This window comes from Urocampus carinirostris, chromosome 10, assembly GCF_059441175.1.
Source record: "Urocampus carinirostris isolate Australia breed hairy pipefish chromosome 10, RoL_Ucar_1.0, whole genome shotgun sequence".
NCBI classification, from domain to species: Eukaryota; Metazoa; Chordata; class Actinopteri; order Syngnathiformes; family Syngnathidae; genus Urocampus; species Urocampus carinirostris.
The window spans coordinates 3,529,609-3,552,633 of record NC_142358.1 but is presented as its reverse complement, the minus strand read 5'-3'; the positions used below and the strand labels follow the sequence as shown (position 1 = coordinate 3,552,633).

The window sequence follows — 23,025 nt, the reverse complement described above, 5'->3', positions numbered from 1 at the left end:
TGATGTGATCCTCATACAGTCTGCTTACGTTTACAAGGTTTACACACTTTTGCTTACCGATATTGACAGTATAGTTCCTTACAATATTGCTTACCGTTGATAAATATTTACCTCTAATCTGGTAATGAATATTGAAATGTATGTTTTCTATAAGCTCATACTTACCGAAGAGTTATTGCGTATTTTAGATTAATGCTACTGTTTGTGTCCTATTCTAACAAAAAGGGAATATGTGGTGTCGTGTAATACACTCCCCTTCCTGCGGTGTCGCTGTAAACTAATGCGCAGCCTTGTACTTGTGCTTGAGAACCACCGAGGAAAAAGTTAAGTAAGCACTCTATGAATGTAGCGTCCGTGCCTGTCTCTGAATCCTACTACAACCCTACTACATACACAACACAGATGTGATCACTTTTTTCCGTGAACCCATAATAAAGTCATAAAAGAATGTTTTTTTGTGACAAATCACTCTCAGTAAAAATCAGAGTTGTAGAAATAACTGGAAACACAAGAGAGCCATGACATTATGTTCTTCACAAGTGCATGTAAACTTTTGACCACAACTGTAAGTTCCTGTTGAACCTTTTGTGTAATCCCGTTGTATGTGAGCGGAGCTTCTTCTGCTTTAAAAATGGGCTAAGAAACTCGTTGTCTAATGTACACTAAAAAGGAAATTCTCATGTCTATAGACAATGACATTGTCATTAACAAAGTTTAGTGCTTAGGAGGATTTTGAGTTTTTTAATACGCCTACTTAAAATGTGTGTGCTGAAGCTACTTCAGAAGAGTTATAATAGTTTAGTGTTAACAATTTGTTTGGTTGGAAAATGCATTTTTTATTTCAAATTACTGATATTGTACATAGGTAAATATGTTTTCTTCCATATCAGAATCTTTGTATAATTTTCCTTTGAATTAAAATCGTAAAGTGTTTTCTGTTAACTTATCAACATATAGCTGAATTCCTTCCCAATACAAATGCATTATAAGAGCTTGCTGCCGGTCCATTCATTTAAATTCCTACTCCATAGATTAGTGGGCCGGCTTTGAAATGTACAAATAAATTGACTTTGACTTTAAACAAACACTAAAAGGAGTTTTTTTTTAAAGTCGTACCTGGCGATGACAAAGAGTACGCAGCTGACGCCAAGGCATGCGAGCAGGACGTACATCCAAATGTCAGGCGAGAGCGGATTGAGGAAGGAGAAGACCCCTGGGTTGGTTCCGTTGGGTTTGTGGTAGAGGATGCTGATGCCGAGCGTCATGAAGGGCTTGGAGAAGTCAATCACTTTCTCGCGGACATACGTGATGGTCAGGGGAGCTACCGCCAGGTCCGCAACCTCACCCACACAAAATGGCACATTTTAGAGCGTATTTCTCTTGTAAAATTCGGGGGGAAAAAACAGCTTTTAAAAAATTCCCTTTCTTAATACATTTAAAATAAAAATTAAAAGTTTTATATTATTTTTATATTGAGCAAACTTTGTCTTATTTTGCTATTTAAAAATGTATTTTTTGAGTAGCATAAGATTAATAATTATAAATCTATTCTTTTCTTGTTTTAAAATTACAAAAATACAATTTTTTAACCTTTTTTATGAGATATATTTATCTTATTTTAATATAATTGTATTTATCCGTACATTTAATTTAAAGTATAATTTTTAAAAAATTCCAGTTTACTCACCGTTTTTCGTATTCGATCATTTATTTTTATTGGATTGTATGTAGAAGAAGTAAACAAAAAAAATGTATTTAAAATCTAAAATATAAATGTAATACCTAAAATGACATTATCATTATAAGACATCTCAGGCCTCTTCAATAATTACTGATTATTATTGCCTTTTTTGAGTAGTAAATAAAATAAGTAAAATTAAAACAGGTTAAGTTATTTGGAGAAAATGTTTCTTGAAAAGAGAGAAATGATCCCCATCTGCGGCATCAGAGACGTTGACTAATTTTTAACATGATTTATTCTTTGGTCTCCTTCTTTTTGACATAGTGGACCATTTAAAAAAATCTAATTATGCCTTAGATAGTTTCCGGATTAGAGTAAAAAGCATTACTAATATGTTTTCCCCACTTTTCAATTTTTCAAAAAACTCCCTCGATATCCCATCTGGGATTTACTCACATGGTCGATGAGCTCCCGCACCATCCCGTTCCATTCCCCTTTGTCATTCTGAGCGCCGTATTTCCCGTCTGACACCAGCTTGACTTCGTAGGAAAAGCCTAGAATGTTGGAGAGTTCCTTGAGGAGGTCCAGGCAGTAACCCTCAAAGCGATCGTTCCCGTACAGAGGCTTGTCCGACTTCTTGTACATCACGTAGGGGTTTTCCTGAAAGATGGGACCAAAAAAAAACCCATAAAAACTTCACCAAAATGCTGTTGAAACTTCAAAAAAAAGTTGTCCGATGTCACAAAAATGCTGTCAAAACATCACTAAAATGTCATAACGCTCAAAACGGCACAGAATACCCCTAAAAACCTTACAAAAGCACAAGAAAGGCACTAAAATGTCACCAAAATCGCACAAAAACATAGTAAAAACTTCACAAAAACAGTAAAAAACCATCACCAAAATGTCACCAAACGTTAAAAAAGGCACAAAAAAAATCTTTAAAATGCAGTCGGGATGTCGAAAAAGAAAGCTGCAAAAACATCCTCAAAACGTCGTCAAAACATCACGAAAAAGACACAATATGTCACAGAACGCATCAAAATGTAGTGGTCGGTAGAGTAGCCAAAAGTATTACTCAAGTACAGTAAAAAGAGTCCTAACTGCTCACAAGTGCCAAATGGGGGTGTTTGGGTCATTGGTCATATCCATCCATCCATTCATCCATTACCCACCTACATACCTACCCACCTATTCGCACACCCAACCGACCTACCCACTTACCCACCTACCCAGCTACCCAGCTACCCACCTACCCACCTACCCTGGTCGTATCCCTCGAGAGGGGTGACCGCCAGCAAGACAAACACACACAAAAGAAAATAAAAAAGGGAAAAAGTAGCAAAAAACACACACAAAACTTTTTGGTCCATGGCCAACCCAAATGCCCAAACACCCAAACAAGTTAAGTACCTCGGCACCCACGTTGGTCATGTTTTCGTCCCTCCAGATGAAACGGGACACAAGAAAGCGGCCATGTAACTCGGGTCAGGGTGACACAACACACTCTTCTGTTCAACAGCAGGGCCCGACAGCTTTCACTGGTTTACCCCTGCCACATCATACAGGCACCCTGCCCATCCCTTAGAACACGTCCAAACATCCCACTATCCTTTTACAATGCCTCTCTACTCATTCCTATCACCAACAGGAGCTCTAGCTTCCACAATATTTAGACCTCTTTCCAGCAGTACACTCACAACACCATCCATCCACGTCAAACGCGGCCTTCCTCTTGGTCTCCTTCCATTTACTCCTGCTCTGTAGATCCTCTTCAACATTCGCTCCTCATCCATCCTCTCCATGTGTCCAAACCAACCGAGTACCCTCTTATAAACACGCTTGCTCAGTTCCACTACTACTCCAGTTGTGTCTCTCACAATTTAATTTCTCAATCTAATCAATTTTGTCACACCTAACATACTCCTCAAACACTTCATCCCAAAAACATTTTATTTCCTTCTCAAATCTGCGTTCAGGCTCCAAGTCTCTGCACCATACAACACAGTCGGCACAATCACACTCTCATACAGTCCCCTCTTAACATCCATACTCATGCTCTTGTTGCTCATCACTCTCCTCAGAGCACCCAAAACGTTGCTTCCTTGATTCACTCTGTGCAATACCTCGCACTCCATTCCACCAACTGCAGCCACATCACAACCCAAGTACCTAAAGCTTTCAACTTCTTCCAGCACCTGTCCATGCAACCTTATTTCTAACGCCATGCCCACTCCATCACTTACCCTTACTAAAATGAGGTCTCTGACAAAATAAATTCCTTAGCAGAGACAGACAGATGCGTACTTATGTGGAGGGGATTAAGTAACGAGTTCAATGCCACCTAATGTAGTGGCCAGTTTCTTTTTTGCAAATCTACACAAGTAAAAGTAAAACGGATAGTGATTTAAAATGGTACCAGGATGGTGGTGACAATGAGAGTCCTGTTGGCCATGGAGTCTGTGATATTAGTGCCAGAGTCTTTGTTGTTTTCCGTCAAATTAAGGCCAGTCTGGGAGTTCCAAACGCCGATCTGCAAAAAAAAACAACAACAAAAAAAACCCAATGATCATTATGACGCTTTGGAGGCAAATGAAGAATAGCACAGAAGGGAAAATCGACCAATCACGACGGGGAGACAGGTCAGACGTGGTCACATTTGAGGGAAGGGTAAAAATCGGGAAATTCCAACCACAGTCCATTAGTAAACACCGTTATGATTCCTTTATTCCTGAACTAAAGTACAAACCTTTTTCCACACTTTATTTAGGCGATTGTTGCCTGCGATGATCTTGTGGAAAAAAATGAAGAGAAAGCATTTTAAAAAGGATGTTATCCAACATATGAGAGAAATAAACACAAAAAAATATTATACATATAGATATTATGTATATATATATATATATATATATATATATATAGATATAGATATAGATATAGATATAGATATAGATATAGATATATAGAGAGAGAGAGAGAGAGATTTTTTTTAAATATATTTTTTAAAATTATTATTATTATTATTATCATTATTTAATTATTTTTTTATACATACAAGTACATTTTCATCCCTTTGGCAAAAAATATTGCTCATTTTAAGTATATTTTCGCATATTTTACCTTGTTGTTGTCATAAAATAAGAACATGTTGGATTGTTATCTTAATTTTATGTACAATTTAAGAACTACTAAAAATATTAAAATAAACAAAAGATATGATTATACAAGAATAACTATTAGTATAAAATGCTGATTGTTGATTTGATGTTCAGTTATGTACTAATTTTCGCACATAAAATTATGTTTTCAATTTGATAAATGGCGCGGAATAGATGGGTAAGAATAATGTATATATATATATATATATATATATATATATATATATATATATATATATATATATATATATATACACTATTAAAGAATTAATGAATGAACGAATTAATATCAAATTACATCTTTAAAAAGGTGATATTCATAATTTCAAAATGTTCTACTCCCTGAGGCCATCTTCTGACTGAAATCAACATTTTTGCCTGCTATCTAGCTTAAATTTGAACTTTTTTGCTGGTTATCAAGCTAAATGTTGGCCTCCTTTTTAAGCTAGATATCTAGCTTTGTTTTGAGCTTTCTATCTGGCTATTTAGATGGATTTTGACTGTTTTAGTTAGCTAGCTAGCTCCCTTTTAGATTTTTATCTCTTTACCTTTCCAGCTAACTATCAAGCTACCTGTTTAGCTATTTAGCAAGTCATCTAGCTAAGTTACTATTTTAGAAATCTATATCAAACTGGGTGCCCTTTGCGCTAGTTAGGAACAAAAAGTAGTTCTAAGTTTGAAAACAGTTGGAGACCCCTGCTCTAGCCTAAGATGCTGCGTGGCCCGAACACTGATGCAAAACATAACAAAGCAGATAGGCGCTGGGGAAAAAAATATATATTTAAAGGCTCTTCAAACCCAACTGGGGATTGTTAACACATACTTAGCACAGAAAGCACTGTTTAATTTTAGATTTTTTAAGGACACCTAAAACTACGCACCGAACTTGTAGTGAGTGACAAGTTTGCTTGTTTCAAATATTAATATTCTTATTTCACTGAAAACAAGATTAGATATGAAAAAAATCTCCAAAAATGAGATAATTCTTGCATCAATGTTTTTTTCTGTGTGCTTAACAGTTTAGATATTTAACTATGAGTTTACTTCTACAAAATGTCAAATGACAGCTTTTCTTATTTTTAAAGATGCTAAAAATTGGTTGGAGGTGTTCACCTTCTCCAAGCCGTCCTCCTTGAGGCTGATAACGTCCAAATCAAAATCTTTGCGCAGGCCGTCCGTCTTGTTAATGACAATTTGTCCCGTTAAGCCGCTCCACTGCACCTGAAGACAACAAATAAATTGTGATTATTTTTCTTGGAAAGTGACAAATACAGAAAACAATTCGCAGGAGAAAATGAATCATTAAAGAACGGTTCTGATGCAGCGTAATGGGAATCATTTGTGAACCAGAAAGGTTGAGACCAGGGGTGTCAAACTCATTTAGGCTGGGGGACAAATGCTACAAAAAATCTCAGACTAGTAGATTAAAAAGAAAGAAAGAGAAAGGGAGAAAGAAGGAGAGGTTAAGAAAGAGAGAACAAGGGAGACAGAAAAAGAAGTAAAGAGAAAAAAAGGAAAGGAAGAGAGCTCAATGGAGAGAGAGAAGGAAAATGAGCAAAAGAAACAAAAACAGAAAAAGTGAGAAAGGGAGAGAGATAAAGAGAGAGAAAAATAAATAAAATTAGAGAAGGGAGAGAGAAAGAGAGAAAGAGAGAGAGAAAGAGAGAAAGAGAGAAAGAGAAAAAGAGAGAAAGAGAGAGAGAGAGAGAAATTAATTAAATTAATGAAGTCTTTTTAACAAGTAGGAGGTGTTAAATAAAGCACACTGTCCCTTGGAGGAACCTGTAGCATTTGCTCGCCGGTTTAAGAGGTGGTGGCCGGTGGCTTAATGTTATTGTCAGGATAATGTGATAATTCTTTTTTTTTGTGCTTATTATTTAAATTTATATTGTTTGTTTTTTAATTAATTCCGTTCTTTTAACCAGCTAAATAATGCACACTGTCCCGTTAAGATTAGTTTCCTAAAATCTAAAAGCAAACAAATCGAGTAAAGCAATAAAATCCAGAATATACAACTATTTCTGCTAATTTTCAAACATGGCATTGTGAGAAAAGTAAATAACTCACATCCTTGAGCATGTTCATGAAGCGTGCCCCGAAGCGCCAGGGCTTGTGGCGATGGCACTGAAGCGAGCTGACAGTGATCTGTGCCGCCCGTTGCGAGGCCGCCGCCACCATGAAGACCGCATCGTACATCAGCGCTGCTTCGGTCTGAAATTCAAGTGACAGTGTGTAATCATTCAACACTAGCTTAGAATAGAGCTGGATCCTCAGCCCTGGAAGAAAACACAATTTTCTTGCTTGAGTCTGAAAAGATCCAATAGCTTGAGTTGAAGGTGTCTAGCAGGAAACGCAACTAAATATGCCGGGAAAAGCCAGATTTATTTGCACAGTATAGTAGATATTGGTGAGCCATAGCCTGTAGCAAAGTTGATAACATGAGTGGCTAGAGAAGGAAACATATGACAGAAGAGGAAATGCCCGGATTATAGGACTCGATATTCACTTACATGACCAGCTGTGGAATGCAAGTAACACTGAAGGACAGACACAAAGAAGCTAACAATAACAGCTAGCAGCAAGCTTAAGCCTGCTGCCATGCGGCTAAAGAACGAAACAGTAAAAAATCAGGAATTGACAGGGGCCAGATGCCTGAATAACAGGTGACACTGAAGACTGAGGCAAACATTATTTATACAAAGCAGCTAACAATAATCGTTAGTGGTGAGCCATAGCCTGCTGCCAAGTGACTAAACTGGGAGGCTAAAGAAGGAAACACTGAAAAAAGACAAGGAGGCCTGAATCACAGGATTTGGCGACATTCACTTGCACGACCAGCTGTGAAAAGCTGATGACATAAAGCAAGTTTTATTGACACAGAGCAAAAAAGAAAAATAATAATAATAATAAGCCATAGCATGCAGCCAATTGGCAAATGTAAATGGCCAAAGAAGGAAACAGTAGAAAAAATAGCGGAACACTTGTGAATCATGGGGCTCGCCAACATTCACTTGCATTACGAGTTAAAAATAACAATAGCAGCTATTGGTGAGCCATAGCCTACAGCTAAGTGGCTAACATGGGTGGCTGAAGAAGGAAATATGTAAGGAAACTAGCTAGCTCTAACTGAACAAAACATGAGACGGAAAAGAATTGCCTGAATGAAATGACCCAGTCTTACAGGTTTCAGCAGTGAGAACCTGAGGGGCCAAACACAGACCAGCTAACAATCACTATAGCAGCTTGCGGCAAACCATAGCCTGCAGCCAAATGGCTAACATGAGTGGCTAAAAAGGGAAAAAGTGGAAAAAGTGGAAGATGCCTAAATCAATGGACTCGGCGACGTTCAGATGTGTAAGGAGAGTGACAGTGAAGGAAAAACTAGGAACAGCTAGCAATGGCAGTAACACCTTGCGACGAGCCATAACTTGCAAAAAAAAGTGGCTACCGTGAGTGGCTAGAGAAGAAAACAATGTCTTCTCACCGTCATCATGCCGTCCATCATGCCTGTTTCAGCCTTGGAGGGGGCCTGCAGGCGCTCCATTGACCACCTCTCTACCACCGAGGCCACCCTGGTGTTGTCTATGTTGAGCAGACGGAAGCCCGTCATGTTCACGCCACTGTAGCGGTACGGCTCCAAATCCAGCGCAAAAAGATCCTTTTAAAAAGAACTCATTTTGTATTATTTTTGTTTGCATTAATTCTAATTACAAGCGCATACAGGTCTTGACAAAAAGAAACCATTTTTGATTACGTAGTTGCCCTGCATTAATTCTAATAACTAGTGCAAACAGGTCCTAAAACATAAAATATAAGCACATTATATTTTAGTTGTTCTGTTAGTATTGATGCTGGTCACAAGCGCAAACAGGTCCTGACAAAAAGAACTCATGTGATATTAGATGAGCCGTTAGAATTAAAGCTAATTATAAGCGCAAAAAGGTACTTACACAGATAACCCATTTTAGGTTAGTTGTCCTCTACTATTTTTGTAAGCATTAATCTTCTTACGAGTGCAAACAGGCCCTGAGAAAAAAAACTTGCTTCAAGTTACCGTAATTGTCCTGTATTATTTCTGATAGCTTTAACAATAACTAAAAGCGCAAACAAGTCCTAACAAAAATAACTCTGTTTAGGTTAGTTGTCCTGTATTATTTGTGTTAGCATTAATGCTAATTACAAGTCCAAGCAGGTCCCAATAAAAAAAATACTTGTTTTACTTTAGTTTTCATGTATTGTTTTTGGTAGCATTAATGGTAATTAAAAGCGCAAATGGGTTCTGACAAAAACAGCTAATTTTAGGTTATTTGTCCTTTACTATTTTTGTAAGCATTAATCCTATTACAAGAGCAAACAGGCCCTGAGAATTTTTTTTTGCCTTAGGTTACCGTAATTGTCCTGTATTATTTCTGTTAGCTTTCATAATAAATAAAAGCGCAAACAAGTCCTAACAAAAATAAATCTGTTTAGGTTAGTTGTCCTGTATTATTTGTGTTAGCTTTAATGCTAATTACAAGTCCAAGCAGGTCCCGATTAAAAAAAAAAAAAACTTGTTTTACTTTAGATAGATAGATAGATAGATAGATAGATAGATAGATACTTTATTCATCCCCGAAGGGAAATTCACATTTCCAGCAGCATCCCTGAGCTGAGAACAGTACAATAATAAAGCCAAAAGAATACAATATACAAATACCCAGTGTGACGTGCAAATGCCCACTGTAGCGTGTTATATACAGTAACTAAATAGTGCTACACAGAATACATATTGCAGTAAGATTCGGTAATATCCAATGTAGGTGGTGTGGTTTAATGTGGGCCTATACTCTGCCGGGTGGAGTTAAAGAGCCTCATGGCATGAGGAAGAAAAGATCTCTTCAGTCTGTTCGTAGTACAAGACAGTGACAGCAGTCTGTCGCTGAAACTGCTCTTCTGTCTGGAGATAATGCTGTGTAGTGGATGCGATGGATTGTCCATGATTGACCTCAGCTTTTTCAGTGCTCGTCTCTCAGCTACTGTTGTTAGGCTGTCCAGCTCTTTGCCCACAACAGAGCTCGCTTTCCTAGCCAGTTTATTGAGACGAGAGGCATCCTTCATCTTGACGCTGCCTCCCCAACACGCTGCCGCGTAGAAGAGGGCGCTTGCCACTACTGTCTCATAGAATATTTTCAGGAGCTTTTTGCAGATGTTGAAGGAGGCCAGCCTTCTGAGGAAGTAAAGTCGGCTTTGCCCTTTCCTACATAGAGCTTCTGTGTTGGCAGTCCAGTCCAGTTTGTTGTCCAGCTGCACACCCAGGTATTTGTAGGTCTGGACAAATTCTACACATTCTCCCTTGATGGTTACAGGAACCTGGTGAGTTCTGGTTCTCCTGAAGTCCACCACCATCTCTCTGGTCTTGGTGGTGTTTAGGTGCAGGTGGTTTGCGTCGCTCCATCGGACAAAGTCCTGAATCAATTTCCTGTACTCCTCCTCCTGCCCGTTTCTGATACATCCCACGATCGCAGTGTCGTCGGCAAACTTTTGGATATGGCAGGACTCAGAGTTGTACTTAAAGTCCGATGTATATAGAGTGAATAGTTTTCATGTGTTGTTTTTTGGTAGCATTAATGGTCATTAAAAGCTTAAATGTGTCCTGACAAAAACAGCTCATTTTAGGTTAGTTGTCCTGCATTAATTTTGTTGACATTAATGCTAATTAAAAGGGCGAACAGGTCCTGATAAAAAAAACTTGTTTTAGGTTAGTAGTCCTGTATTATTTCTGTTGTTAGCTCTTAAAGCAATTAGTACATTTTAGCTTTCATTTCCAAGCAATTCAATCAATGAGCCTAATTATTAACATTTTTTTCTTTTGATTGGTAGACACAAGGGCCACTTTTCTGTTGTTTTTTTTTTTTTTATCTATTTATGTTTTTTGTGATATGAAAAACGCACAAACATTTTTTTTCTTTTTCTTCTTACTAGTGTTGTAAAGAAATAGTGGTAGTATTCGGTCATCATCCCCATAGACAGGATCTGCAAAGAGTAAAATGTGGAATGATTTTACACACATCTGGTCATTGATTTTTTTTCTTACATATTTGCTCGTGGTGCATGATAATTATTGGGATGATAGTTATTGTAGGGATGAAGGAAGAAAGAAGGAAAAATAAGGAAAGAGAGTCAAGAGAAAACAGTGAATTAAAGGGAAACCAAGAAGGAAAAACAAAAAGGGTAGAAAGAGAGAAAAGGGGAGAAAAGGGAAGCAAGAAGATAAAAAGGATAAAAAATCGATAAAAAGGGTAGAATTGGAGGAAAGGGGGGGCAGAAGGGGTGTAAGATGGAGGGGGGAAGGAGGAAAAAAAGGGGAAAAGAAAACATGGGAAACAAGGGGGTGCAAAGAGAAATAGAAGAAAGGAAAATGACAAAAGAAACAAAAGAGGAAAAATGTATTTCCTAGTTGAAATGGCGTTTTTTGTGATTAGAGTTTTGCTTTTTTTGGAGGGTCCGACCTGTTTAAGGACATTGGCGGATGTTTGGTAGGCGCAATCAAAGATGACGTAGAACTCTTTTCCTTTCTTCATCTCTTTGAGAAGTGGCCGAGCGTCTTTGCTGCCGACGGGAAGCTGTCGGATCTTGATCTTGATACTGTATCTGGACGGCGCTTTGATCAGCTCTTGCAAGCGAATGAGGCCTTCACAACACACACAAACTTAGTTCGACTTTGTTATTTTTGTAATTGCTGCTAAATGCTCTGTCACTTCTCTTTATTGCACTGTTGCAGTGGTTCTCAAATAGTGGAGCGCGCCTTCCTGGGTGGGCGCGAGGCTCTGTCAAGGGGGGTGAGAGCACGTTTAACTTCAGTGTCATGATTGCCGATTGAGCGCACCTGCGACGGCTTAATTGGCGCCAACAGCCCGGACAGCTGATTGGCTAATACTCTCTTTTTAAACCACCGGCTTCTAAGAGGAAGCCGTCAGATCGTTGTGCGAACTGTTGCCACCAGCTCAGGAAGCGTTTTTGTCCGACTCTGTTCCTGCCCTGCTTTCCTCTGCCTGATCTACCTGACTTTGCCCCGTTCTGCCTGCTTGTTACCTGACCTGTTTTGTTCTGTTACCTGCCTGCCTCCTGTTACCGACCTCGTTTCTGAATTTGACACCGCCTTTGCTCTCCAGTCCCGGCCAACGACTTGCAATTCCCGCCTGTCTCCAATCCTCCTCGCTAGACACAGAAGTGCCACTTCCGCATCGCCCGCTCCTCAAGTTCCGTCAGCCATCGGATCGTGGAAGCAAGCTGTGCTCTCCCTCTTTATCAATAAAAACTGAGAAAAACGAGCGATATTGGGTCCTGTGTCTGTTTCTGGTCTGTGACATTCAGGGAAGTTTTTTTTTAACTTTCCCAGGATAAAGTGCAATTTATTTTCTTATTTATCATTTTAACTTTCTCATCTCATCTCATCAGCCATACCGCTTATCCTCATTAGGGTCGCGGGGGGGCTGGAGCCCATTCCAGCCATCTCCGGGCAGTGGGCAGGGGACACCCTGAACTGGTTGCCAGCCAATCGCAGGGCACACAGGGACAGACAACTCATTCGCTCATTCACACCTAGGGACAATTTGGACCGGCCAATTCACCTGAAATGCATGTTTTTGGAACGTGGGAGGAAACCGGAGTGCCCGGAGGAAACCCACGCAAGCACGGGGAGAACATACAAACTCCGCACAGGAAGTCTGGAGCTGGATTTGAACCCACGACAGGTTCCCATGACATGAACTGTGCCGCACAAGCGCTAACCACTGCGCCACCGTGCTGCCCCCATTTTAACTTTATTCTAGGAAAATCAAAAAACAAAGATTCCCCAAAGTCAAACGCGCCCGCGCCCTCTTCGACGGGGCCCGACCCACTATCTGAGAACTACTGAGTTACAGCTAGTTAGTGTCCCCTACATTATATTTCATGGTCTCATTGTCATGGCATTCTCGCTGTTGTTCTTTCTACATTTTGGAATGCTTCTTGTGTTGTCTATCTTTCATGTTTTGTTCTTGTATAGCTGATTAGTATTGGAACAATATCGAGTTGTTTTATCTATGTGAAGGCAGTGTTTGAAACTCATGACAAAAAGTTACAGGATACCAGGGCCAACAACTCTGAAAAGTTGCCTGCCCAGCCATAAAGTTGCCTGCCAAATTTTTCCCAACTCGAAACACAATAAGACGACTAATCGCAAAAAAACCCCCAAAACATTGTTGCAAAGTATTAAGGACTGATAATTATAATATATAACAGAACAACCCTTAAGAATGAAGTTTATTATAAATCTACTTATAACATTCATTGCTTGTATATGAGATTGCTGTTTTCCATCTGCCATCTTGCTTTATTAGTATGTACCTGTATTTACTCATCTTCATCCATGCAATGTTTGCGTTGCGTCATCTGCTACAAGCCACGCAAACTCCTCTTTCCACGATGCTTTTAATGTACGTTTACGTTTTGTAGCCTCATTATTTTTGTTAGCTTCTTTTGAATCTTTCTTCTGGGGCTGAGGTTTTGTCTTGATTCCTAAGCACTTATCCATTTTCCTTGTGTTTTCTGTGAATCTACTTTGGAAAATGATATGCAATTGCGCGACCCTATAACGCCCGAGAGAGTCCGGAAGCATTAAGTTATTCGATGCAGGCTTCTGATTGCCTGCCGAGTATCCAAATTGCCAAACGATCCGAAATTCTGAAATTTCCAAACCAAACAAAGATTTCGAAAACGGAAAAAAGCAAACATTTGATTGGAAAAATAAAAAATAAAAACACGAAATATATTTTTTTTGTCAAAAATGTTGTCGGCCACCCGAGCGGAGATGTTTTGTAAGTTGTACGCCCGACGTAAAAGATGCACGCCCCGGGCGTCTTATGTTTTGTTCAGTTAGAGCTAGCTAGTTTCCTTACTTATTCTGCATAGCCTTTTTTGTTTTCGTTCAGGTAGTTATTGATGCAGTGTACCCTGTGTTTCTTTATTTCATGTTTGTGTTCAGTTACAGTTTGCATCTGTTTGGGGTCTAATCATCATGAGTTTCCAGTTGTTTTGTCCATATGTTAGATTTCGTGTCTTTTTTTTGTTGTTGTTGGAACTTTATGTTGATGTTTTATCCACGCATGCGCATGTTTTGTGCGTCCTCTTCCTTTACATGTTTTGTTTTGTTAGAACTAGTTGTCATTATAATGTATCCCATGTTGTCTTCCGATTATGTTTTGTTCTGTTACATCTAGGTGGTGTTTGAACATTATGTAGTTGTTTTACCCGTGCCTGAGTAAGTTCCCTGCGTCCAATTTTGTTTTTGTTCGGTTAGAACTAGTAAGTATTGTAACATGTCCCGCTCTGTCCCCATTTCATGTTTTGTTCAGTTACAACTACTTAGTATTCCAGCATATGCCCCGTATGCTTTATTTAATCTTTTCTTTAGTTACAGCTAATTGCCGTTCCAGCATGTAGCAGGGATATGCAGTCAACCCTATGTTAGTCATTTTGATTTCTTTGAATTCTAAACATTTTAAGTCTATCCTTTTCATGTTTTGTTTATTTAGAACTAGTTTTCCGGTAACCCCCCATCATTGTTTATTTCCATGTGTTGTCCAGTTACACATAGTTAGTGTTCCACTATCATAAGCAGGGATGTGTAGTCAAGCCTGTGTTGGGATCTGTATTTCTTTTTCTGAATATGTACATTTTTCTTATTTATTGGCAGGGTTGAGAGGGTTACTTTAAAAATGTCATCCGTTACAGTTACCTGTACATAGCTTAACCTAATCCAAATACAAAATAATTGCATTAATGAACCTTTATTTCTTTTAATTTCCTTTGGTTACTCCAATACCAAGTATGCTAAGCTAAAATAAACACAATATAAATACAATTTGTACATTTTTTTAAAGCTAAATTAACAATGTAACCTTGAAAAACAATTTGAGGAAACCAACGTCAGGTAGTTGCTTGTAGTCCTTTGAAAAGTGTTTACATTTTAACCGCGTTGCACAGTTTATTCTGCAAAAATAAAATTTTCAGTTTCACATGGCAGACAAGATATGCTCTGTTTTACTTCACCTTAGGTTCACATTGATACACTAATCGTATACAGAGGTGGATTTTAACAACAGTCATGAAATCAAACCTCCTGTGTGGAGTTTGCATGTTCTCCCTGTGCTTGCGTGGTTTTCCTCCGGACATTCCGGTTTCCTCCCACATTCCCAAAAACATACATGTCAGGTTAATTGGCCGGTCCAAATTGTCCCTAGGTGTGAATGAACGAGTGACTTGTCTGTCTCTGTGTGCCCTGCGACTGTCTGGCAACCAGTTCAGGGTGTCACCTGCCCACTGCCTGACGATAGCTGGGATGGGCTCCAGCACCCCCGCGACCCTACTGAGGATAAGCGGTGCAGATAATGGATTGATGGATGGATGGATAACTGCAACATAAAAAATTGGGCAATCACTCACATTTACTAAATGAACGGATCACTCAATATGAAGAGACTTAAGCAGCCACACGAAACTGCACGCGTGCAGCTATTAACAAAATGATTGCTACATTGACCAAAAAGAAAAGTTATTTTACCAGTAACACTGTGTGACAAAAAATTGATCTTTACGATCTGCAAAACAGATCTGGAAATACAATGATCTGTGACCACATTGTGTTTAAGCCTATATCTCTGTCTCATTAGTGTCAGTAATTGAAATTTATATTTGTCTATCCGTGCATTATGTATAAGTAAATATAGTTTCAAATCCAAAGTAAACCTTATTTTAACTAAATATACCTGTTATTTGATTACTTCTTTTTTTCTGTAACTGTAATGGAATACAATGACACTTTTTGTATCCAAAATACGTAACGCTGTTATTCTGTTACTCCCCAAACCTGTTTATCGAATAAATGGCTCGCGACTGACCGGTGGCGTCTTCGTAGACAACAGTGACCGTCTTCCACTTATAGTACTGCACAATGTCCAGCACCGCTCGACTGATGGAGGCGTATTCGGGGAAGAGGTTAATGTAGAAGCTGTCGCGGTTGTCCACGGATGGATGCTTCCATCGGGTTTGGATGTGAGGAACCTCCAAAGCGTTGCAGATGGACTGCACGGCGCTCACCGAAGAGCTGTGAGACGGGCCAAACACGGCGCCCACGCCTAAGGCCAACTGGTCACAGGCTGGGAATTTAAAGGTCAGAAAATGACATCATTAGCATTTGTCTGGTGTTTGTTTTCATTTGCCTCTTCACAATTGACAGAACAGTGAAGTTTTTATTTGTATAATTTTTACATTATGCCATCTTTTTTTTATGTAACACTCATTGAAATTAGAATTGGAATTTTCTATGTTGTCATTTTTACGATGCACTATTCTTTCATTGCACTATTAATATAATTTAGTAGGCCTGGAGAGGGATGGGCATCACTAGGTTGTACTAGCCCAAGACACACCACAGGAAATGGTGCCCCTAATACCCTAGTGGTTAAGGGATACAGCCACCCACGCACCTTGAAGAACTAGTCTGTAACCATTGTAAATATGTTTGCCCATTTTTCTTGACACTCTTTTATCTTGTTTTTCTCTTCAAAGTCTTTATTACATGTTTACCATGGAGTGACATGTCCAATCTCGTTGCAATCGATGTTTTGCCACGTTGATATCAATGTCAATACAGACAATTAAATTCAATTCGACATAGTAAAAATTCATTCAAATGAAACTGAATTAAAATAAAAAAATAATTATAAAAATATAATTTAAAGTGGATTAAAATGTAACTGTAACCATGTAAAAAATGTAAAAGAGAAAAATAAGATAAAAGGAATGTTAATAGGCAAGGTAATGCTTGTAAACAGACCTAAACAAAACACTAAGAAATTAAAAATTAGCTGGAGAGCCATTAGCTGCTGCATCCATGCACAATGCCATATTGTTAGCATTAAGTTATTATTACAAAAAAATGAAATTCTATGAAGGGACGTGATGTAAAAATAAATAAATAACGGAAATACACATGCATAAGTGCAACAAAATAGAATTAATTTCCTTCAAAAAGACTTGAAAGGCCTAAACATTTTTTTCTATGAGATTTAAGGATCAAGAAGACAAACTGAGAAATGGTGGAATTCCCTTAAAACGACATTTATAAATAAACTGTTCAGACATTATCAATATGTTTTGTAATACAGAAGAGCCCCGGGATACGGCAACCCTACCTTATGACATTTTCACTTTTCAGTGTGGAAAAAGAGGTTTTCCCCATTATACAACATCAACAATGAATTATTTTGTTTGCCCAAAAGTTATTAAATTCAAACGTCATGGTGTTCAGCATACGTAAGGTCAGTAATATGACTGTTTTTAGACGTCATATGAGATGCAGGGCTGTTACTGATTTGTGTTACAGTATCATGAACATGCTGATATGCTATTGGCTGAACTAACTCCCACAATGCCTTTTTTGTCTTGTCATTCAGTTCAGAATCTTGCGTGTTTCAATTCAATACAATACTGTACTTTTTGTACAGTATTTATTGGCTATGGCTCCCTAGGCTTGCAGTTATGCTAAGGAGAGAGGCAAAAAGATGATAACTGTCAAAACTAACCTCGCGATTATAAATAGATAGATAGATAGATAGATAGATAGATAGATAGATAGATAGATAGATAGATAGATAGATAGATAGATAGATAGATAGATAGATAGATAGATAGATAGATAGATAGATAGATAGATAGATAGATAGATAGATAGATAGATAGATAGATAGATAGATAGATAGATAGATAGATAGATAGATAGATAGATAGATAGATAGATACTTTATTCATTCCCGTAGGGAAATTCCCACTTCCAGCAGTCTCCTTGTTGTTTATTAACAGATTAACAGGACGCCCTCGGAGTGCTTTGTTGTAGTTTAGCCGCAGCGGAGTGGATGACGTCACACGCTAGTCCAAAGGTTCGACGTCCCTGCAGCAGATGGAAATCTTTGTGCAAAGGGATACACCACTTCGTGTTAGCGAGTCCACCTTCTCTCCGCTTCCCGCAGGCTTTCGTGTCTCTGTCTAACAGCGCTGAAGCCGCATAGCTCCGGGTAGCGCCACATTAGTTTCCGGGATGCTAGACGTGAGCCACGTTTCCGTAAAACACAGCAAACTGCACTCCCTGTGCGCTTTGATGTTTTTCACCAGCACAGCCAGTTCGTCGGTCTTATTTGGTAGAGAGTTCACATTTACCATGATTACGGACGGTACTGAAAACCTATAACGCCGCTAGCCGCATAGCTGGTAAAGTTGGTATGAGACATTACCACCTAAAGAGAAACACCACCTACTGCCCAACCATCAATTTGGACAAGCTGTGGAAGTTGGTGAAAGAAGAGACAATTGTCAATTTGTATCCTAGTTAGGGCCCCCTCATCACGCCGGCACTAGAATTCTTCAGGGCAAGGACGCATTTTTGTTCGTTAAAACCCATAACGATAGGATAGAAAGTAATCCAAAGTGTAGTTGTCAAAGGGGACGAAGAACACCGAAGATAGAAGCAGACACTTAAAACAATAAATCACAAATGTGCGAAATAACACGGAGCTGTTGGAAAGGCTGTCGCTCGCGGCGGCGCCGCTTTGATCTGTATTATCATGAGATACAAAGAAGAGAGACCAATTGTTGTCTTTGTTACGACGTTCGCGGCTTCAGAGCTTCGCGGTCTGTAATGGTTAAAAAATATACATCTCATCTCATCTCATTAGCTACACCGCTTATCCTCAGTAGGGTGCTGGAGCCCATCCCAGCAATCATCGGGCAGTGGGCAGGGGACATATTATTATTATTATTATTATTTAAAAAAAAAAAAAAATTGAAGGGGCGTCGCTGCTTCGCAGATTTTCACTTTTTGCGGGGTTTTTCGGCGGAACATCAGCGGACGCGGGATAAGGCGGCCGGCTGGATGGGAGGGGGGATCGGCGTAGGTCACTCCCAGGCCGCGCGACGGAGCGAGTTCGGCGGACGTGGCGTCACCCTAATAAGGATAACCGGTGCAGATAACGAAATGAGATTTTTTTTTGTTGTTGTTTGAGGGGGGCGTCGCTACTTCGCAGATTTTCACTTTTAGCGGGTGGTTTTGGTCCCCATTAACCGGGTCTAAAAAATAATAATTAAAAAAAAAAAAATATATATATATATATATATATGTATACATTTTTTTTTCTTTTTGAAGTGTTGTCGCTACTTCACAAATTTTCACTTTTTGCTGGTGGTTTTGTTCCCCATTAACTGGGTCCAAAAAATAATAATTAAGAAAAAAAAAAAACAACTTTTTTTTTTTTTGGAAGGTGCGCCGCTTCTTCGCGGATTTTCACTTATCGCGGGTGGTTTTGGTCCCCATTAACCGCGATAACCGAGGTCTTACTGTAATGACAAATGAGCAAAATTTCTTATGGGTACCTCTTCTGGAGGCCTCGAAGCTGTCAAACAAATTTATTCTCTGGACGTCATAAGTCAATGTGGTGTTGGGCATGAGTGTCCGGTTCCGGTTGATGTTGGTGACGGCGAACTTGAAGGCCAGTTCCTCTACGCTGATTGGCTCAGTCTCCAGCGTTTCAAAGATGCCGCCTAAGACCACAAAAATGATTAATCTCAAGATAACAGTAATACGATTTTTGTCTTTTGAGAATTTCTTTTAGAAATATTTACAACATGTGATCAAATAATCATTGCTCAAAGTTATTCGACACAAACGTTCTCAAACTCAATTTACTTGGGGGGTCGACAGAGCTAGGGTCCTGGCCAATTCCGATCTGATAAAAAAACTCACAATTGTTATTTGGGTGTACAGTATTAATAGCACAAAGGTGTTCGCTCGTGTTATGTAAAAAGAAATGCAAATTTCTCAACCTACGCGTATTAAAAAAATGCACTTCATATCATGAAGGGTTTTCTTGCCTATTTTTAAATACATGTCTTTTCAATTAATGATTATTTTACCTCTAAGAGACACTGAATAATGCTCAGTGTCCCTTTAAATTTTCATATTAAGGTGAAGGGCCTCAAACTATCATCCCGCAGGCTGCAATTGGCCCATGGGCCGCAAGTTACCGACCTCTGTTCTACGCACTCTGTAGGACTACTAAATGTCACTGTTGGGACTAACTCATTACAAAGGAACATGTTCATGGAACACAATTACATTTCTCTGTAACGAGTACTGTAACTCATTATTAATAGCAGTAACTCAACTGTCATTACTAGAATAGAATAGAATAGAATAGAATAGAATAGAATAGAATAGAATAGAATAGAATTTTCTTTATTGTTGTTGATGACATCATTGTGAAACGTTGTATGCAACAAGATTAGACATGGCACTTCCAGGGTAAAACAAGTAATATAAAGACTTTGAAGACCAAAAAAAGAAAAAGGCTATCAGGATAAATAGGCAAAAAAATAAAATAATTACCACATAGTGCTTAGAAAAGTGGCCCAAGTCATAGCAATAATAATGCAATGAAGAAGAATAGTGCATTGCACTACATCAGAGGTCTCCAATCTGGTGCTCGCGGGCACCAAGCTGCACCCTGGGGACAGTAGAGGTGGCGGTGGACATTTTCTGAAAATAGTTCACCAGTGCTGGATCATTGAGATTTTCTAGAAAAATGAATTTTTTTTTAATTGGTTGACTGAGTCTATTTAGGCTATTTTAATAACTTGGCAAAAACATTGGAATACTGAACCATGATAATCTGTTATTCTAGAAATTCAGATAAATAAAAGTTTATGGGTTTAATGCACAGGCAAAATGTATTCAGGTATTGATAACTATTTTAAGCATTTAATTAAGAGAATAGATTGAGAATTTATTCAAGTATCAAACAAATGTATTTATTCATATCTTTTTGATTAATTTAAAGAAAATACAACAAACTAAATTCCAATTTATGGGTTTTATAAAGCAATTGAGAAAAAATTGGCTATCCAGCTACCTCTATAGCCTTGCAGGTAGCTATCTTCCTACATTTTTACTTATTTAGCAAAACTATCTAGCTAGGTCCTTACATTTTTTGCATGCTATCTAGCTAGAATACTCAAATCAGGGGGTCTTTTATCACGTGGCTATGTGTGGGGGTACTGTGTGTTTTTCCCGAAAGGCTGTCTGTCTGTCTGTCTGTCTGTCTCTTTGACTGTCTGTCTGTCTGTCTATCTCTCTCTCTCTCTCTCTCTCTCTCTCTCTCTCTCTCTCTCTCTCTCTCTCTCACACTCTCGATTACTTTGTCTTTTTACCCATTTCTCGCTTTTTTCTTTTTTTTCACTTTCTCCCTTTTTCCAATACTGTCCCATTTTTCTCCTTTTTTTCACTCACTTTCTCTCTCTCTCTTTCTCACTCTTTCTTTCTCTTGCTCACTGTTTGTCTTTCTCTTTCTGCCTTTTTTTTCTCTTCTCAAATTCATTTTCTCTTTTTCTCTCTCTCTTTGTCCCTCTCTCTCTTCCTCTCGTTTTCCCTCTAACTTTGTTTCCTTATTTTGTAATTTTGTTTTTTCTCTTTTTCTTATTCCTTTCTCTTTTGTGCTCTTTTTATTTATTTCTCTCTCTCACACACACACTCTTTCACTCTTTCTTTCTCTCTCTCCTTTTTTCACTCTCTCTTTCTTTTTCTCTCTTTCTTTTTCTCCCCCCCTCTCTTTCGTTCCCTCTTTTACTTTAATCTACTAGTCTGGCCCTTGTGCAATTTTTCTTTCTGGCACATAGGTTTGACAACCCTGGTTTTGAAGCATTTTTAACTAGGTTTGCTTCTAAGTGAGTAAATACGGTCATATGTAATTATATAGTTATTTTAGAGTACTACTCTTTGGTGTTAGTAAGAGGTTACTGAGTTACATTTTTGAATGAAGTAACTAGAATCCGTAATGAATTCAGATTGTTTTTCAGTAACGCAGCCAACACTGCTAAATGCTTATTTCCGATTTCAGTCATTCGGAAAACCGTTTTCCGCAAACATTTCCATATGTGCTTAGACTGATTATGAATATGACATAATGTTGCACAGATGGGTCATGTCACTAGAGTATAAAAGCGGATTAAGTCCAAATTAGAGAAACGCTTCACCTCGTTCCATATCCATGGTCGAAATTCCGACATGGCCTCTTCTTATCTTCTAATACTGAATGGCACTCATGCCTTGGCTAAGAAGATAACATAACTCATTCTTATCAAATGGTGTTATCGTAGATTTACACATTAGTGGCTATAAAAATTCAAAACAAATATGTAAATCCGACATGGGGCAGCCGTGTGCAGGTCTTAAAGCAGGCTATGTGGAGCTTTTTTATGGCAGTAATGATATGGCAAAACAGTACAAACATTCAAATATGTACACTACACTTGTCAAACTCATGAATTGAATCTTTTTTTTTCATAGAAACTGGTGGCAGAGACCTTTCAGTGTCTCGCATGTTCAACTTCTGGAATTTAGACCGAGTATTTGGATAAAGAAAAAATACGCTGAAAAGAGCTCGTCAGTTGAGGAGTTTTGTTACAAAGTTACAAAATAAAATTATATAGAGTATACTCTGGGCTGACTAGGAGACAGTCTCCCTCAGAAAAGGCATCGAAAATGTCTCGGCCTTCTCGTATAGGAAAAAGAAGTGAATTTAAGAAAAAACAAAATGAAACTTACATTGGCTGTCATTTTCGATGGGGGGACACCTAACCAACTAATCTTTGTTCAGACTGGATGCATTGATAATTTTAAAAGGAATGATGTGTTGATTAAATAATAAAACTAATACAGCTGGAAAAAGTCATGTGATAGTGACAACATACTCAGTGACACATTTAATATAACATTACAGGTGCCTCCAGCTGTGAGAGTCTCACACTTGCATTTCACACACACAGTAAATCATCCGTTAAAGGTAATCCCAAATTCTGAAACGTACAATATGTTCGGAAATAGTACATGTTTTTTTGCATAAAATCTATATGTATTTCATCAGTCGATTCCAATTATCATCCCAGATAATGCACTTTAAATGGCATGTCTAGTCTTTGTCATCCTGAGCTGAGACTTCATCGAAGGAACACCAGCAACCGAGCATGCCAGTCACCATATTTTTTTTCTTTTTAATTAGTTGAAGAGGTGAGTAACCTCTGGCAGAGTTTTGGTAGTTTTTCAGGACAATACCTAGGCGT

The 23,025-nt window shown here is 38.5% G+C and overlaps 1 protein-coding gene across 2 annotated transcripts in view; it reads right to left on the bottom strand.

Moving 5' to 3' along the window:
- The window catches only part of LOC148357511 (glutamate receptor ionotropic, kainate 1), a 76,510-nt gene that overhangs the window by 24,003 nt on the left and 29,482 nt on the right, over positions 1–23,025 (bottom strand). The window contains exons 2-12 of one of the 2 annotated variants that reach the window (XM_088346409.1): positions 19,285–19,452; positions 15,759–16,016; positions 11,328–11,509; positions 10,798–10,851; positions 8,324–8,497; positions 6,907–7,050; positions 5,953–6,060; positions 4,431–4,472; positions 4,101–4,214; positions 2,138–2,341; positions 1,117–1,340 (exon numbers count right to left, since the gene is read on the bottom strand). In XM_088346409.1, the coding sequence (XP_088202535.1) occupies positions 1,117–1,340; positions 2,138–2,341; positions 4,101–4,214; positions 4,431–4,472; positions 5,953–6,060; positions 6,907–7,050; positions 8,324–8,497; positions 10,798–10,851; positions 11,328–11,509; positions 15,759–16,016; positions 19,285–19,452 (1,672 nt within the window). The remainder of the gene's footprint in view (positions 1–1,116; positions 1,341–2,137; positions 2,342–4,100; positions 4,215–4,430; positions 4,473–5,952; positions 6,061–6,906; positions 7,051–8,323; positions 8,498–10,797; positions 10,852–11,327; positions 11,510–15,758; positions 16,017–19,284; positions 19,453–23,025) is intronic. The other variant, XM_088346411.1, reaches the window with a different exon arrangement.